This window comes from Astatotilapia calliptera, chromosome 8 (genome assembly GCF_900246225.1).
Source record: "Astatotilapia calliptera chromosome 8, fAstCal1.2, whole genome shotgun sequence".
NCBI lineage: Eukaryota > Metazoa > Chordata > Actinopteri > Cichliformes > Cichlidae > Astatotilapia > Astatotilapia calliptera.
In genome coordinates, this window is record NC_039309.1 from 1,541,027 (window position 1) to 1,559,944 (window position 18,918).

The window sequence follows — 18,918 nt, forward strand, 5'->3', positions numbered from 1 at the left end:
ATCGTCCTTTTATGCACTGACTGAAAACGGGCGAGCAAACCAGCAAAAATGGGGAGATGATGAAAGATGGGGTTTTTTCTTTTTCCCATGATGTACTTCAGTCAACTCAGGGAAAATATTGCTGGTCACAGTAACAACATACCTGTCAGTCACCTGTTATCAGTGTGTGGGTGCTCATGCAAAGCTGCGGTTTCTCTGAAAGCCTGCTGTGTTTTTAATACGGCAGGTTTTTAAAGAACATCGCTCACTCTCCTGAACATCACCAAACTCTGTGACTCTGTTTTAATCAATCTAAAATTTAACCGCCCTCAGAAATTAGTGACTGCGGCAAAAACAACCCTACAAACATTCAGAGGCTGACTTGTCATGGCTGCGCAGCCGGTGTGTTTGATGAAGGGTCTCAAGACCAGTGTTGGTCAAGTTACTTGAAAAAAGTAATCAGAACTAATTACTTCCCCAAAAAAGTAATCCCGTTACTTTACTGATTACTCATTTTCAAAAGTAATTAATTACTTAGTTACTTTTTAAAAACACGATTTACAACCTGAAGAGGTGATAAAGTGATAGATCTTTCATCCCAATTCTACTTTTTCTGCATAATCCATCATATAAAATGTAATCAAATGGAAAAGTCTCTTTTTAAAACTTGTTTTATTAGTTTTAATCTTTTAACTTTATGCATCAAGCAAACATTTAATTATCTGCAACATTCTCTGACTGGAAGAAATTAGTTTAACATTTAAACCTATTTTCTGCACATTCCAGCACATAAAATAAAATATTTTGTGTGTTTACACTCAGTCTTTCAAATAGATGCAAGTAAAACACAGCAGAAAATAAATAAAGTCAAAGACTCAGCGGTCCTGTTGCTCTATTTTCACCTGTAAAGCAGGAGTGGGGCAGGCGGAGGTTTACCCTGGTGCAGGTGTGCAGCGGTCAGTGGAAGAATCCGCGAGTTTCTCTGTGAGTTTCCCATTACGTCGTAGCTACTCGGTGCTTGTTGGAAGTTTAGGGGTTTTTTCACTGTAAAAAGAAGTTTTCTTCCCACGCACAGCGGACACTAATGTTTTTGTCACTTTTTATGGAATCAAACTCAAAGTAAGGTCAGTACTTCCACGCTTTAAACGCTGCACGCTCATACTCTCTCCCACAATCGATATATCAAATCAAATTTCAAATTCACATTTTTATTTGTCACGTACACAGTCATACACAGTACGATATGCAGTGAAATGCTTAGACAACTGCTCGTGACCTAAAGAAAAAAAAGGAAAGGGCTATGAATAAGATAGGGAATAAATATGAAAAACTAAAAAGTGTAAATTTAACTAGGAAGGAATAAAATATAAGAATATAAAAAATGAAATAACTGTACAACGCAAATTAGAATGAAGGGTAAATTTAACTGGGAAAGAATAAGATAAAATATATAAATTAAAGTTGAAAATAAAATAACTGTACAACAAAATACACAATATAGAACTATATAAGAATGTATGAAGAAATATAAATAAATAAATATATATATACACACACAATAACAGCAGCTGTACAAGTATTAACTGGAAATGAAGAATATAGTGACCAGTGTTGTGCAATCCACATTATGATCCACTGTTGATCTGCACACAGCTGTTGTCACTAACGGCGCTCTCGCTTACGTCACTGTCATGAGACATTCTCGCAAAAAAATCACGGTTTTAGTAACGCAGTAACGCAGCGTTCCTACGGGAAAGTAACGGTAATCTAATTACCATTTTTGCAATAGTAATCCCTTACTTTACTCGTTACTTGAAAAAAGTAATCAGATTACAGTAACGCCCATCTCTGCTCAAGACACAAGAGAAAACTAAGCTTGATAAAAAGCGAGACGTTTATTTGGCTGAAAAACATGAAGACAAAAACAAAGCGAGGCGAACAGGGGGCGAGAACTAAAACTGAAACCTAAACTAGGAATGACTATGATAATTAGAACATGACAGTGAACGGGAACATGTGAAACGTGGACATGAAGAAAACTAAATCTGACATGCGCATGAACCTGAGGAGGAAGAGAAGAAGGAATGAAGAGAGGAAGTTTCTGTGACCTGACTTGAAATAAACAGACAACCCGAGGACTTAAATACACAAGAGGGTAGTGGAAACACCCGGGGAGACACAGCTGACACAAATGAACACGACGCCACAGAGAAAGTAAAACAAAACACATTGAACATGGAAACACTAGACTCTTCAAAACCAAGCAGGAAACACGGAGAGACGTGACAACACCAGCTTGACAATATGGAACACACAGACATACGCACAACTGAAAGTAAAACACTGAGGACAAGAAAAGACTTGTTATTAAGGAGTTACAGAAGAAACAAAAGCTAGAATGAAACACAACTAAATCCTAACTAATAATAGCAGCACACTATTTCCAATATAACAGAAGAAATCAAACTGTCTGAAACGTGATAAGTATCAATTCAGTCAGTAACATGGAGAACAGAAAATGTCGAGAGCCTGGAGATGCAGTTAGTTTGCCCCAAAAGAAATGATTTGGTAAAGGACTGCAGCTAGCCTCTGAGCCACATAGGCTGTGTGCACAATGCAGCAGTAACAGCTTTAGTTGATAATCAGCCAGAAACACGCATGCAGTGGCCTTTCTTTTCCAGGACAGGGGTACTAAAGGGTTAAAGTGTTTCAGCCATAAATGCAGATGCTGCAGATCCACACACACACACTCTGCCTGCACTGCGTGTTGCATTTAAATGTGACACTGATTTAATTTGTCAGCAGAGAAGAAGAGCAGCAGAAAGGAGGAGAAGATGATGTATCATTCATTGCTGAAGGAAGAACGAACACAAAGATGTTCTGCTTTTCTTTCCTGTCCTCTCTGAAAGATGCCCTCTGCTGGTTAGAGCTCATAACAACACTGACCTGGTCAGCTGATCCTTAAGCCAACACCAACTGAACCCAGATGTTCTGTTGTTCAACATACAAACTAAACACCTCCTGACCAGTCAGCTCGGTGTGCAGATTGAGATTGTCTTGTTAGAGACCGCAGTGACAGTCAGTTTTTGGGCGTCGGGCCAAATTAGGCACCTCGGGGGGAGGAATGTCTCACAAGCTGTTTTCTAACTCAGTGATCAGATCAATGAAAGTTTCCAGCTGTTTAAACTATTTGTGGTCTGAGGGTAGCCCTACTGCAAGCTAGAAAGAATAAAAGAAGCTGGAACACAAGCCTTTACCTGTTTGTTTGTTTTTACTTAATAAATATAGTTGATATAAAGCATCAAAGTTGTTATATTTGGTAAAACCAGATTAATGAAACATTTCCTGAATATGGTGAACGGGTTTTTAGTCCACACCTCTGAACTGCCCGTACACTGTCTATGGATCACCATGTTGCCTTTTCCTTGTTTTTGTTTTATATTGTTAAAAAATACATTAAAAATATTGTACATGTACAAGCATTACAGAGAGCCTCATGGCTTCCCAGCATGTACTGGGGCAGGGAACCGATCACTTTCATTTTACTGTTACTGGTCTAGCTTCCCCTAGTATTGACACGTTTGTAATAACATGCCTGATGTGACTGCAGGTGATGCATAAGCTTGTGATTACCGTCACTGTTTTGTTCCTTTGTTTTCTGTGGTGAGGGAGCTTAGTCTCAAATTGTAGCTCTTAATTTATCTGCCATTATCTGTCATCTGTATATATATGTAAAAACAACAACACCCAGCACGCCCCTGCGGGCGGTTTATCCTTCAAGCTCGGGTCCTCTACCAGAGGCCTGGGAGCTTGAGGGTCCTGCGCAGTATCTTAGCTGTTCCCAGGACTGCGCTCTTCTGGACAGAGATCTCCGATGTTGTTGCGGGATCTGCTGGAGCCACTCGCCTAGCTTGGGAGTCACCGCACCTAGTGCTCCGATTACCACGGGGACCACCGTTACCTTCACCCTCCACATCCTCTCGAGCTCTTCTCTGAGCCCTTGGTATTTCTCCAGCTTCTCGTGTTCCTTCTTCCTGATGTTGCTGTCATTCGGAACCGCTACATCGATCACTACGGCCGTCTTCTTCTGTTTGTCTACCACCACTATGTCCGGTTGCTGTCTTTCAGTCCAGCGTTGTCCAGCCACTGGTAGGATTTCTGGATATCAGCCACCTCCTCTATCTGCCGGTGGTACATACCGTGCAGGGGCCTGTCCTTCCATGATGGTTCCTCGTCTCCCTCCTCTTTCATTGCAGACATAGAGGACAGTTACAAGTACCTGTGGATCCCGCAAGCGAATGGGAACCATGAAGAGGCCACTAGGAAAGCTGCAACCAAGTACCTGCAGAGGGTCAGGCAAATCCTGAGGAGTCAGCTGCACGGTAAGAACAAGATCCGGGCCATCAACACGTACGCCCTGCCCGTGATCAGGTACCCTGCTGGGGTAATAGGCTGGCCAAAGGAGGAGATGGAAGCCACTGAAATCAAGACAAGAAAGTTCCTTACCATACATGGAGGGTTGTATGAAGCTGTACACTAAGCGGAAGGAAGGGGGCCGGGGACTGGTGAGTGTCAGCACCACAGTCCAGGATGAGACAAGGAACATCCACGAATACATCACAAAGATGGCCCCAACTGACCGAGTGGTCAGTGAATACCTCAGGCAGCAGAAACCAAAGAAAGTGTAGGAAGGCGAGGAACCATCATGGAAGGACAGGCCCATGCACGGTATGTACCACCGGCAGATAGAGAAGGTGGCTGATATCCAGAAATCCTACCAGTGGCTGGACAACGCTGGACTGAAAGACAGCAACAGGACATAGTGGTGGTAGACAAACAGAAGAAGACGGCCGTAGTGATCGATGTAGCGGTTCCGAATGACAGCAACATCAGGAAGAAGGAACACGAGAAGCTGGAGAAATACCAAGGGCTCAGAGAAGAGCTCGAGAGGATGTGGAGGGTGAGGGTAACGGTGGTCCCCGTGGTAATCGGAGCACTAGGTGCGGTGACTCCCAAGCTAGGCGAGTGGCTCCAGCAGATCCCGGGAACAACATCGGAGATCTCTGTCCAGAAGAGCGCAGTCCTGGGAACAGCTAAGATACTGCGCAGGACCCTCAAGCTCCCAGGCCTCTGGTAGAGGACCCGAGCTTGAAGGATTGACCGCCTATATAATTATGCACAGTAATAATCACCTGCACACACAGATATCCCCCTAAAATAGCCAAATGGTAAATGGCCTGTATTTATATAGCGCTTTACTAGTCCCTAAGGACCCCAAAGCGCTTTACATATCCAGTCATCCACCCATTCACACTCACATTCACACTGGTGATGGCAGCTACGTTATAGCCACAGCCACCCTGGGGCGCACTGACAGAGGCGAGGCTGCCGGACACTGGCGCCACCGGGCCCTCTGACCACCACCAGTAGGCAACGGGTGAAGTGTCTTGCCCAAGGACACAACGACCAAGACTGTCCAAGCCGGGGCTCGAACCGGCAACCTTCCAATTACAAGGCGAACTCCCAACTCTTGAGCCACGATCGCCCCGTAAAGCTAACAACAAACTAAAAACTACTTCCAAAAACATTCAGCTTTGATATTAATGAGTTTTTTGGGTTCATTGAGAACATGGTTGTTGTTCAATAATAAAATTATTCCTCAAAAATACAACTTGCCTAATAATTCTGCACTCCCTGTATGTGTATATATATATATATATACATATATATATATATATATATATATATATATATACATATATATATATATATATCGTTAGCTTCATAGCATAATTGCCTAAGTCATTTGACTTAGTCAAATGACTTAGGCAATTATGCTATGAAGCTAACGATATGTGTGTGTGTGTGTGTGTACAAGTAAATAAAAAAACATCTAATAAGGTTAGCAGCTCAGAGGAAAAACTACTCCAGTGCACCGAAAAAGTGGGTTTAGGTAGTTATATAAGCTCTCTGTCCTGTGAATACCTCGGGAGAGATAAGAGATAATCAAATGATGTAAAGATTTCAGTCACCTCACATTCTCCTCAGCTGAAACCTCAGTTAAACCAGCCTGGAACCAGTTTAAACCACCTTCACAAGCATCGCTGTGAAGTCATAAAACAGCAGAACCGTCATCTACATCCTTAATAAGGATATTGTCAAGTTTCGTAGATCGGACTCACGCGCAGACCACTAGTGTCTTCAAAAGGTGCATTTATTTACAGTGTTTCCTACAGTGGAATTCATATATACACATAATGGTGTCAACGGAAAAAAGGGGCCGGGGTTCCAGGGTCCAGGAGTGAAAGAGGCAGGAGTCCAGGAAGGGAAGGTTTCCATTCAGTCCTAGCACATCTCCTCTCCTTTCCTCTATCTCTCTTGCTCCCGTTCAGTCGCCAGGCACAGGGGAAGAATAAGTCCAGAGGCAATCTATGCACAGGCAGAAAAAAAACATTAGTCTCCTGGTTTAGACATGCTCACAAACTGACTTTACAAAATACAGGACGACTGACGCTGATGGCTCAACGATCCAGCGACGAGTAGAGCAGACTCGCCCTCTTAAGAAGGGTTCCAATCTTTCATGATCAGCGACAGATGTGCTGATCACCTCCAGGTGCGTAGGCCAGGGGCAGGAGCCCATACTGAGCTCCGCCCCGGCAGGAGAAAGAGAGAATGGGAAGAGGGCGAGAGAGAAAGGGAGAGCACAGGTGAGAGAGAAAGGTAAACAAAAACAAAGCACCTGACGGCTGTCAGCTGACGAGGAGCGGAGACCATGACAGATATCAACCATCTATTCTCTTCAGTTTATCCTTTTCAGGGCGTGGGGGGGCTGGATCTATCCCAGCTGTCTTAGAGCGAGGGGCAGGGCACACCCTGGACAGGTCGCCAGTCTGTCGCAGGGCTAACACATAGACACAGACAACCATTTGCACCTATGGGCAATTTAGAGTTTCCAATTAACCTATCCTCCCTCCCAGAGTACCCGGAGAGAACCCACACAAACATGGGGCGAACATGCAAACTCAACCCAGAAAGACCCCAACCTGATGGTGGACTGACTCAGGACCTTCTTTCTGTGAGGCAACAGTGCTATCCACTGTGCCACAGTGCTGAATATCAAGGACTCACTGAAACGATCTGTGTTGTGTTGTAGATGTAATGTACTGTGAATGGACCGGCCTTCACAAGCAGAGACGCAAGGAGGCGTGGCATCTCATTCTACCCAATCAGCATCGAAGAGTGACATGGCTCCGGCCAATGATAAGCTGTGAAAGTAGACCAACACCACCCATTCAGGTGAGTATTTATCACATCAATGTTACAAAGTGATCAACACAATGAACACTTTTTGATGCAGATGTGCTTCTAGCTAGATAGATAAACCCTGAACTGAATTATAAACTTAAATTACAACCCCCAAGTTACCTCTCAGCCTGATGGCTGGTGTTAGAGTAAGAGGAGCCAGATAAGAGCAAGATGTCCTGGTTAGAGATGTCTTGAATGTGTTGAACGGGAGTCAGGGTGACCTTATACGAGATGAGCAGCAGTTTCACCTACCTGGAGTTTGGAGGAATTGCTGTTCCTGGTGCTGAGTGGCTGATGTGAGACAGGTGAACAGGTGTTGTGGTCAGAACCCATCTCTCTCACGGTCTTTCAGCAGTGTGTTTCTGGACCTGTTCGTCCCTTTCAGCTCTGCACTGAAAAGTGTCCTGTGTTACCTCTCCAGGTGAGTCTCCAGCTGATCTGTCCATCAGTTTGTCTTTCTGTCCATTCAAGCTGTGCTAATCACATCTCTTCTCTTTCAGGTGATCAAAGAAGTTCAGCCTTTTTTTTCTTCACAATTTTCTTCCAGATTCACTTTGCTGACAAACTACAGACACAGTAAGACAGCGTGTCTCTCAGTATGTCTCTGTTCATCTGTTGTTTGTGTAAATGTGTGTGTCAGCCATAAACAGAAGCACACTGTGTGTATGAAATGCCTTTGAGCCATGAGAGCAGATTGAAACACTGAAATCTTTGTTTACGCGGACGAAATCAACCATGTGGCAAATGAATATTTCACTGTTGATTATGATGTGCTGTATAAAGTAAATGATGGCCATAAATATCTCGTGTCCATCATACACAATAATTCACTCCTGTTTCTGTCTGTGTTTTTGGCACAGATACATAGATATGTTGAAGGCCAGGTTGAGAGCTTTAGCCAGATGTTGAGGTTGATGATCCAAAGCTCTTAGACGGCACTAGCTACCCTGTCTTACATTTGAGTCCTGGGACTGACAAGGCTATCTGCTGCCTGCTTCAGTGAGAGAGGGATGGTGCATGTTGTAATGGAAATTAGGCATTTGTTGGAAACTTAAAGAGAAGATGCCACAGATACTCAGCGAGAAATTAATACTTTGTAAAACTGCCATTCATACCACACTGATATGCAGTTCAGGTACCTCAGCTGGAAGGGTTATACATCTTTTATTTTTATTTTTCTTTGGCCGCCTGTCCCGTTTGGTTCTTTTGCCATCAGAATTATTGTCTGAAGGCAAAGAGAGAAGCCCAATGGAATTACTTTACCAAGTGGACCTTCCCTGCTTGGCCGTATTGGTCCATTTGATTGACCTTTGTTGTTATTATTTATTTATTTTATTTTATTTTCAGTTGTTACAGACGGGACAGACATCACCGGGGGGAGGGAGGGAAACAACAGAGGAATAGTGATGAAGGGCAAAGAAGGGGGGGGGCAAAAAATGTATATCACCTGGATCACCTGTTAAGAGAAAAAAAAAGAGAAAACAAGCAAACAAAAACTAATAAAAAGCAATATAATAAACACAACACCATCGTGGTACTCTATGTGTATATAGCAGTAAACATAAAATATTGAAGATTATTGTGCAGCATGTTAGATCAACAGCGTACAGTGTGCTTTGAGGTAGGAGGCAAAAAGGGTGTAGTTTTGAGGCATTGAAGATGATAACAGTGGGTGGATTATATTCTTAAATTTAGTTACAGCGCTTTCAGAAAGACATCTACTGTGATAAAGTCTACTATCCACTGCTGTGTAATCAATTACTGTAAATGTAAATGTTATGTTGGTCCCAACTTTTCTATAAGGCAGAGTAAATCAATCAATCAATCAATTTGATCATTTATTAAGTCATGTCCATGGCACAAAAAGGGTTGGGGGACCCTGGGTTAAATTATCCAGAGAGCAAATAGCCTAATGTACCTCTGAGGGTCCTGACTCTATTGCACAGCAAGTTCATGTTGGTAGCATCCCTTGTCTGTTTCCCTCTGAATGATTGATCAGAAAAATCTGCCCTACTTCTTTCCTGTCTACACCTCAAGGCAGATCCCATTGGAGTACAGATGGAGCTGTGTAAAATGTAAAATGACCTTCATGATCATTAGGTTTTTGTTTATACAGCACCAGTTCACAACAACAGCCATCTTAAGGCACTTAAAGCTGAAGGATGTTAAAAATAAATAAATAGCAAAGCAGGTAGAAAGAAGCCATCAAACATACTGATCATTTGCGTTTAAACTTCACCTGCTGTCTGACAGAGGTAAAGGAGCATGAAGTCATGAATCTATAAGAATTCTTTAAAAAGTGGAAATCAATGATTTTAGAGTAGAACTCCTTCTTGAATCAAATCAGAAGTTAACCCTTTAGTTCACCGTGTTTCAACTCTTGAGCAGTAAAAGTTAGGGTGTGAGTAGGTTTGGTCAGGATTAGGTTAGTCTGCAGAGCAAAACAGATCTGACTTCATCATCCTGTCACTGATCGTTTCTGACATCACGCTCCCATGACCCATGTTTCTGTTGTCACAATGTTTCATCTTCTCACAGAGTATCAAACATTGAGCCTTAGGAATTCTGTTCATCTGTCACATATTTTTAGCTTGTTACATTTTTACTCTCACAGTCAAACTAGGAAGAGAGTTGTTACTGAGCAGATGAATTAGAGTTCAAGGGTCAAAGGAGAGCCACTTGGCTTGTTTGACTGTTTTCCTTGCAGTTCTTCAATGAGTTCACCTGTTGGAGAAAGTCTGTGCTGCCCAGTTCAGATCCAGGTATCCTGTATGGGCAATAAGTTTTATTTGTTTTGTTTGTCAGGGAAACGAGGAACGGGTGGAGGAAAGCTTTCCTATCAAGGAGCATTACTGCTGAGGACAAAGAAACCAGAAGACAGACAGGTGAGGATCCATTTAAATCAAAATAAAACTCAGATAATTCTAGCAAAATTACAACCTTTCTTTCTGTAAAGACACAGCTGTTTAACACAAAATCACCTGAAATGGGCATCTTTCCATTATCTGGGTTCAACATCAATCAGGATACTGAGTCACACAAAGCTGGCCACAGTCACACAAACCTGAAACCCAGTAGGCGACCCCCTGGCAACTGTAGGTCTCAAAGGAAATATGTATATTCCTAGACTGGTTGGTGAGTGGTTTTTGGAAGTTGTTAGGTTAAATGGGTCTTAAAGAGAAAGCTCCACCAAAAACCTCCTTAAAATCGCTTTGATCATTTACTTTAGCCCATAGCTTGTCTAGAAGAGATGCACTTGTCTGCAAACATTCACCATTTACTTTAGGAGGAGCTCTAATGAAGCATGAGATAGGACGATGCAAAGTAGAAAAGAGAGAACCTTCTCTATTTTCAGTTTGTGTTACACTTTCTGCAGTGTCATTACCACTTAGGGAATAGTTTCAGTGTTCACAGATAAAACAGCATCCTACAAACTACTAACAACCACATCAACATGCTAGCAACCAAAGCAACTGCAAGGCGTTTTTTTGTGCAGCACCATATACAGTATCTCCTTGAGGTCAATTTCATTCTAGCATCTGCCAGTAACTTTACTCAATCACTCTGGAACTGGTCACAGGAGGGACATCAAATGAATGACTAATGTTCATTTGATGAGGGTTATAGATGTTTTTCTTTTTTTTCTTTTTTTTTCTTTTTTGCAGTCTGAAACAGTCTGAAATAGGGATGCACCGATACCGATACTGGTATCGGGTATCGGGACCAATACTGTAAAATGTGTGTGTACTCATACTCGTAAAAGTTAACCAATACCATGAACCGATACTAACTTATTTCATTAATCAGATGGTGGCATGTCATTTCTGTTGTAGTTCTTTAGATTGGCCACTAGGGGGACATCTCGCGCTAAACAGGCACAGGGTTAGGCGAGTCAGACTGGCGGCTCCAGATAAAAAAAGAGAAACTGGAGGCTTCTGTAGTTAGACTAAAAACAAAATGTCAGCAGTGTGGACCGGAACAGCCAACTTTAACTCAGGTTTTGGAAAAGTGATGAAAAATGTCAAGAGAAAATCCACGGGCAGTTAAAACAACAGAGGCTCTGACTCATTTTATCGCTCTGGATGACCAGCCAATGCCAGTCGTGGAAAACATAGGATTCTTCTCAGCACACTTGAGCCGCGATATGAAATTCCCAGCCGCCCACACATCAGGGAGATAATGGTGCCAAAACTTTCTGAAGAGGTAAAGACAGCAGTGTGTGCGCGATGTCAGTCCTCGGTTTAACGTCACAGTGGACTGATGATCCACGGGCAGATGGGGAGTTCGTCAGTGCCAAATACTTTCGTTATTTTGTTTGTTTGTTTACAATATGGACACTCTGCAATAATTTAACAGAAGTGCTTATTTTTCACTTGAAATTTTTTTGTGGTCATTTTTATTAAGATTTTATTTTTTATCGGCAGAGAATAAAATAAAACCTGTCTTTCAATTCATTGCATTTGTGTGTGTGTGTGTGTGTGTGTGTGTGTGTGTGTGTGTGGTAGAAGTATCGGTTTTTGTACTCTGTATTGGCAAGTACTCAGATCCAAGTATCGGTATCGTATCGGTTTGTAAAAATTGGTATCGTTGCATCTCTAGTCTGAAAGTAACGTCTTGATGCATGCTCAATCATCCAGGTAAGTTGATTCTGTTCATCTGGACGTGGCATTTTCAGTGGGAGAAACGTTTCGTCACTCATCCACGTGACTCCTTCCAACCTTATAAACACTACCTTAAGTGTTTGTTGGTTTTGTTGTTGTTGTTGATGATGATCAATGGTCATGGCAATTTGCGTGTTACGTATCAAGGAACTGACCTTCCAGCCCGTTGTTCACCAGTGGGACAGTTTCAGTCATTGTGCAAATGTCCTGTTTATAAGGTTGGAAACTTGCAGTCAGCCGAGAGTGGATGAGTGATGAAACATTTCTCCCGCTGAAAACGTCCAGATGAACAGAATCAAACTTTTGGGAGTCTGAAAGTAAAGAATATGAAAACAGAATTCAAATATAGCCTTAGATTACTGTGTAAAGCCAACAACTACAAACAAAAGCCCCATTTTTTTATCTATACTTTGATGCTTGTAGAGCAATAACATTGTTGTGTGTGTGTGTCTGCTGCAGTGTGTCAGTGTGTCTGTACACAAAGAAGAGGATGATGATGAAGAGGAGGAGGACATAAGAGAAGGAAGAAGGAAAGACAAGCGCCCTGTCGCCTCAACTCCTGTGCCTGGGTCCCCATGGTAACCATTGTTCTGTAACATTATTGTTGTTATTGATGATTATTGATTTTTCAGACATGTTTTAGCCTAAATTCATTAAAAATTCATCAGTGGCTGATCTGGACGTTTCCACTGTTTGTACTGTGACTCCTCTCTGGTGTTACCAAGGCAACCATGAACCGATGCAGTCGTCTGGTTGTTTTGTGTTTTAAAGGTAAGACTGCAAACAAAAAATACAACGGCGCTGAGGATGCTGATTGTACAGACTGTCATCTGTGGGTCTGAGAAAAATCATGCCCCTCAGTCTGTAGCAACTATAACTTCACTTTTCTGTTTTTCAGGTCATGTTTGTGTTACTGTATGAATACAAAAGTTGAATCATTTAATCACAGAATATTTGTCTTGTTTTATTAGAGAATGACAGAGCAGTCATCCATCTTTACCATTATCTTCCACAGCCACTCAGCTCCTGGATTTAGTTGAACCATTTAAGCTCCTGGAGTCGTGAACCTGAACTTACTGGACACTGTCATATGCCTCTCCCCTGTCCTGATTTATGTCCCTGTCCTGTCCATTTTCAACATTGAAGCCGGTGTACCCGGAGGGAACCCACACAAACATGGGGAGAACATGCAAACTCCACACAGAAAGAGCCCAGGCCTGATGGGGAAATTGAACACAAGATTCAAGATTCAAGAGCTTTATTGTCAATATAGTAGTATACACAGTGTACAGTGTACCAAAATGCTGTTTCACCCTAAGCCCCCCATGGTGTATTTATAAATATATAAAGGATATATCTCCAAGAGATATAAAACTAGGAATTAGAAATAAATAACATGCTAAATTTCGGTAAAATTAAGGGATAAAAAGGTACTAATTACTAACTATACAATTCTATACAATACTATAATGGTAACTATATAATATTAACTGTGCGATAAACAAAGACAGGACAGAGATAATACAAAGTGGAATGTGCAGTAGGTATTGAGCAGTGTTGGGACTAACGCGTTATTAAGTAACGCGTTACAGTAACTACGTTATTATTGTGGTAACGAGCACGGTAACTAGTTATTATGCCAAAATCAGGAACGCGTTAGTCGTTACTGGGATTTAGATAGGGTCGTTATTCGTTACTTCGTGTGGTGGCATCGCGGAGCTTCCACAGATTCAGTAACATTAGCAAGTGGTGGAGGCCAGCAGGTGGATGAAGGAAAGGGGACGCAGAAGGAAAAGAGACCCGAGGCGGCCGCCGGTCCAAGTGTGAACTGAACTTCAGGTAAGAAGTTATGACCTGCAGTCTCTCTGGGTCAGATATGAACCAAGTTTAGGTGGAGTTTATTTTCGTTGTGCTGACTTTTTCCTACTGCGTGCTAGCTAGCATGACGGAGTTTCTATACAGCTGGGTGGTGCTATGAAGTTAATGATGTTGAACCTTATTTTGTTCATAAGTTATTAGAGTTGCCAACCGTCCCGTCTGGTATTCAGAGAAAATATTACGCGTTTCTTATTGAGGTGAAAAGGAACAGTTTGTCCCGTAATTCAGCTACAATGAAAAAGGCACAAAGCTGGAGTTATTCTGTGTCTTTGCTGCACAGCTGCCTCTTCTTCTCTCATTCTCCCCCCCTCCCTCTCCTCTTTCTACTTCAATCATGAAACTGATCAATGATCAGCTGATCGGCTTTTCTCTCGTTTGTTTATCGCCCACTTTGCGCAAGAAAGAAGAAACCAGCGGATGTCGCGCTAAACAACAGCAGCACGTTTAAGCTTGATCAGCTGTTGTTAGAATTTATTTAATATTAATTTCTAGTATCAGCTGATGTTTGCTGGAGCCACAGCTGTAAAGCTGCTGGTCATGATGTCGGTTTGGATATGTGGTGAGAGGGAAACATGAAGATGAAACCAGGAGATGTCTTTACTGAATCATCAGAGCTGAACAGGTGATGGAGAAACAGGTTTACCTTTTAGGTGACATGAATGAGTTGAAGTTATGAACTGTTTCTGAGAGACAAATAACACCAGGATCCTTTTCTAAGCAGCTGACAGCTGGTAACTGTGCAGGGGCGGGTCTAGCAAAGTGTTGCCAGGGGGGCAGGTAGGGCATTAACAGGGAGAGGGGGGCACAAAGAAATACTTTTCTTTCTTATTCTCATTTAAAATGTCTCGCTTTTAAAAAATAATTATCTGAATCTTACAACAAACGATTGATAGATTGATGCATATATACCATCAGAACAGTGCACATCACTGTCACAACAGTGTTTATTTTCATTCAAAGGCTTTATGATTTTTCCTATAATGGTGGGCCGGTCTCTAGTCAAAATGTCCGGGCCAATTTTCTGTCCCAGTCCAGCTCTGTATGCAGCTCATCTGCAGTCTGCTGTTACCTACATCTTCCTATTCAGAAGGCAGAATTTCCGAGTTCTGAGTACAATCGAAAGCACCACGACTGCAGTTTTTGTGTTGGATGTAAAAGGCGCACATGACGCTGTGACGTAGGCTAGAATCATGGCAGCAGTCAATGACAGTCCAGGCGTGGGATTTCTCTCGTGGAAATGTGCACATTATCTTTTCCTTTCTATTGGTAGGTGGCACAGTGCACTGTGGCAAGTAAGCAAGCTAGAAGACTGGCAAAGTTATGGAAGCAACACATTAACAAGAGAATTCTGAGCAAAACCAAATTTACTTTCCCTAGTAACTAGTTACTTTGAAAGTAATGAGTAACTTGAAGTAACTGAGTTACTTTTGAGAGAAGTAACTAGTAATGTAACTAAGTTACTATTTTAAAGTAACTTACCCAACACTGGTATTGAATACCAGTTTCAAGTTTTTGTCGTCCTTGCCTCTCCTTTCGAACCCTCTTTTTTGACTTTTGCATCGCACTCCTCATTCTCTTGGTATTATGCTCATCGCTCTTGTCAGATCGCTTAGCTGTTGGTGGCTCTGCTTTGTCGGGCAGTAAGTCTACCCAGTCCTCCCAGGACCTGGATAACGTCTTCCAGAGGTGGCGTGGATCACAGCAACCTAAGCCGTTTGCGACGCACTACGAGTAGAGACATGGCGCCCATGAAACAGATGGCTCTACTAAATGTAAGGTCGCTGGTGAATAAGACTTTTGTTTTAAATGGCTTTTTCCTCACCTCGGGGCTGGACGTTTTGTTCCTGACGGAGACTTGATTTCGCCCTGGTGAGTCGTTCGCCTTCTCGGAGGTTCTCCCTCCAGACTGTGCCTTCTTCAGCTCACCTAGGCTTACGGGCAGAGGTGGTAGCTTAACCTTGGTTTTTGAAAATAAACATAAAATTCGGCAGCTCCCCTCCCCTACCTCCCCTGCCTTTGGAGTTCAATTATTGGATATGGCCGATTCTTCTAAAACTCTACCGACCGCCGAAATACAACAAGGCTTTTATTCATGACTTTGCATGACTATTAGGATCTGTTCTTTTTAAATATGAAGAGAACTGTTAACAACAAATGCAACTGATGGAAGTGGAATAAAGCTGTTAAATGGAGAAGTACGGCTGGAGTTGTTGGACTGTAACAGGTTTCATTCATAACAGTGGCATCGCGTCACCCCCGCCAACGAACACCTCAGAGACTTCAAGCGTAGGCTTAGCCTCTACACATACATTTACATTCATATACATGTACCCAGAGTACTTCCATACAATACATACCCCATAATCGTTATACCATATTTAATAAGCAAACCTATTTATACTATAGTAAGTATATGTGTGTATCTACCCATCTATCAGTGATGTGGTTACTTTCATATATATCGATGTGCATGTACACGCCGAGGCATGTTTGAAAGGAGCTGTTAAGTGCACAAAATATGTGTTATTAGGGCTGCCACAAACGATTATTTTGATAGTCGACTAGTCACCGATTATTTATGCGATTAGTCGACTAATCAGATCATCATCATCATCCAAAATAAACAAAAAGTCCTTCAAAAATAAAATGCAGCAACCATCACTGGACGTAAAACTACAGCTTATTGCACCAGCAGCATCTGCTCTTATATAACTATCATTAGCTTACAGCTTTAAGCTTTTAAGGTGCTAACTAAAAATAAAGACAAGATGATAGTTTATTCAATTTTAATGAAATTTGCAGATTGTTTCGGTGAAGTTTAATAAACTCCTTGCTATCTAAAATATAACAGGACACCGGAGTAAATTCTCCAGCATCTCACACTTCTGATAATCAGCTGTCTGCTTGACGTTTATTCAGCTGTGTAAAAACTATAACTTTAATCTCAGCCAAACAGATTTACTCAGGAACAAATAAAATACAAAAAAAAAAAAAAAAAAAGCCAAACAATAACATTTTTAAGTTATCTAAGTGACTCATATATCATGTTTAACCTGAGTAGGGAAAGACGGTGGTGGGTTTGAAAACGATTTGCCGGGAGTCCGGTGTTCTCACGGCGCTAGTGAGCCTAGCCCCCGGCTAGCTATCGAGCTAGTGGGTAACAGACGTCTCTGAAAACGTCGGAGCGCTTTTGAAAATATGTGGTGTCCTGATAAACTGAGCAGATATTTGAGGTTTACACAGCTACATTCTCGCCTGAAAATATGTTAAACGTTTATTTTGTGACCCAGAAAGAATAATAAGAGTAATATTAAAACTAACTAGCTGCCGCCATTGTTGGAAACTAAGCTGGGCTGCGCTATGAATTCTGGGACACAGCTTCTTCTTCTTCGGGGTTTAACGGCAGCTGGCATCCTTGTACATGCTGTGCTGCCATCTTCTGTTTCAGTCCGTTATTACACTCTTAAATCCTGCTACTTATTCCTGCGTCTTTTGGGATCTTACAAAGCTTCAAACGACGCGTCGACTATTAAATCAGTCGTCGACGATTTTGATAGTCGACGTAATCGTGACTAGTCGACAAATCGTGGCAGCCCTATGTGTTATACAGACATTCTTTTATTTTTTCGATCTTTTGTTTGTATTCTTCTCTGTGAGACTGAAGCCGCACATAATTAGCTTGTCAGTAAGGATCAATAATCAGAGATGTTTCAGCCCTGTTTGACCTCCACCCTATCAAAAGTCTTCATGGGAGGAGACTCAAGATGGTGCTCAGGGTAGATGATTCACTTCTGAAGATTGGCCCTTATCTAGAGGGCAGTGAGGCTCATAGTATGACCCTCGTTTCGTGATTCACCCATGTGTGCATGTGTGTCTTCAGGTGTGTGGTCTGGACTGGAGATGACAGAGTGTTCTTCTTCAATCCCACAATCCATCTCTCTGTGTGGGAGAGACCAGGAGAGCTGATTGATCGAGACATCAGCCGCATCATCGAGGACCCGCCCCATAAGAGAAAGAAGACCTCACCTTCAGGTCTGACCCTCACCTCTCTATCCTTCACCTGTGTCTCAACTGTCTCACTTCACTCTTTAACTATGGATTTTACATCTTCCTGACAGAAATCAGCTCTAGCTGTCAATCAACTGGTCTCCATAGGAATGATGAAGATGAAGATAATGACCTTAAACACAGCACCAAGAGGAACAGGTGAGTCTAAACGATGCAGGAGGTGAAAGTGTTTTTGTTTATTTTGTTAGTAAAAGTAAAGATGTTGCTTTGCTGATGTCATCACCAACCTGTGGCTCAAGAGATGGACGTTTGTCTTGTAATCGGAAGGTTGCCGGTTCGAGCCCTGGGTCAGACAATCTTGGCCGTTGTGTCCTTGGGCAAGACACTTCACCCGTTGCTTACTGGTGGTGGTCAGAGGGCCCGGTGGCGCCAGTGTCCAGCAGCCTCGCCTCTGTCAGTGCGCCCCAGGGTGGCTGTGGCTACAATGTAGCTGCCATCACCAGTGTGTGAATGACTGAATGTAGTGCAAAGCGCTTTGGGGTCCTTAGGGACTAGTAAAGCGCTATATAAATACAGGCCATTTACCATTTTTACCATCATTGGTTCTTTATTTTTAGAACAGAGGAGTCGATGTCTCTCGTTCCCCATCCAGGAGGGGTTCAGCTCCTCCCACTGGAACTCCGGATCGCTCACTTCAAGGAAATGATGCTGGAGAGAGGGGTAACATTAAACTCAACACACATGCTGTACACAAGCACTCACTGAAGTACAATTACACCTGAAGTACAAATGTTTCACTGGAAATACTGTGAAAACTCTCAGGATACAGCAACATTTTACAGGTAAAAGAAGTGTATCTACGTGCATGAAAGCTGGTGCATCAACGGGACAATTATAAACAGTCACTGCTCCCCGAACCTCTACAGAGAGAGCTAACAGTAGTGATCATCACGTCTGTGTACATTCCACCTGATACCAATGTAAACACAGCGCTCTCTATCAGCGGGCCCACATAATTGCAGGTGACTTTAATGAGGCTAACATAAAGACTGTGCTCCCAAAGTTCTATCAGCATGTCGAATTTCCC

General features: G+C 42.4%; 1 protein-coding gene across 1 annotated transcript in view; it reads left to right on the forward strand.

Annotated features, from left to right (window-relative positions):
• The window catches only part of tcerg1l (transcription elongation regulator 1 like), a 72,984-nt gene that overhangs the window by 41,504 nt on the left and 12,562 nt on the right, over nucleotides 1-18,918 (forward strand). Inside the window, exons 7-14 of the mRNA XM_026178571.1 lie at nucleotides 7,133-7,275; nucleotides 7,637-7,705; nucleotides 7,785-7,860; nucleotides 10,090-10,169; nucleotides 12,405-12,523; nucleotides 17,704-17,855; nucleotides 17,942-18,029; nucleotides 18,449-18,551. Coding sequence (XP_026034356.1) covers nucleotides 7,133-7,275; nucleotides 7,637-7,705; nucleotides 7,785-7,860; nucleotides 10,090-10,169; nucleotides 12,405-12,523; nucleotides 17,704-17,855; nucleotides 17,942-18,029; nucleotides 18,449-18,551 — 830 coding nt within the window. The remainder of the gene's footprint in view (nucleotides 1-7,132; nucleotides 7,276-7,636; nucleotides 7,706-7,784; nucleotides 7,861-10,089; nucleotides 10,170-12,404; nucleotides 12,524-17,703; nucleotides 17,856-17,941; nucleotides 18,030-18,448; nucleotides 18,552-18,918) is intronic.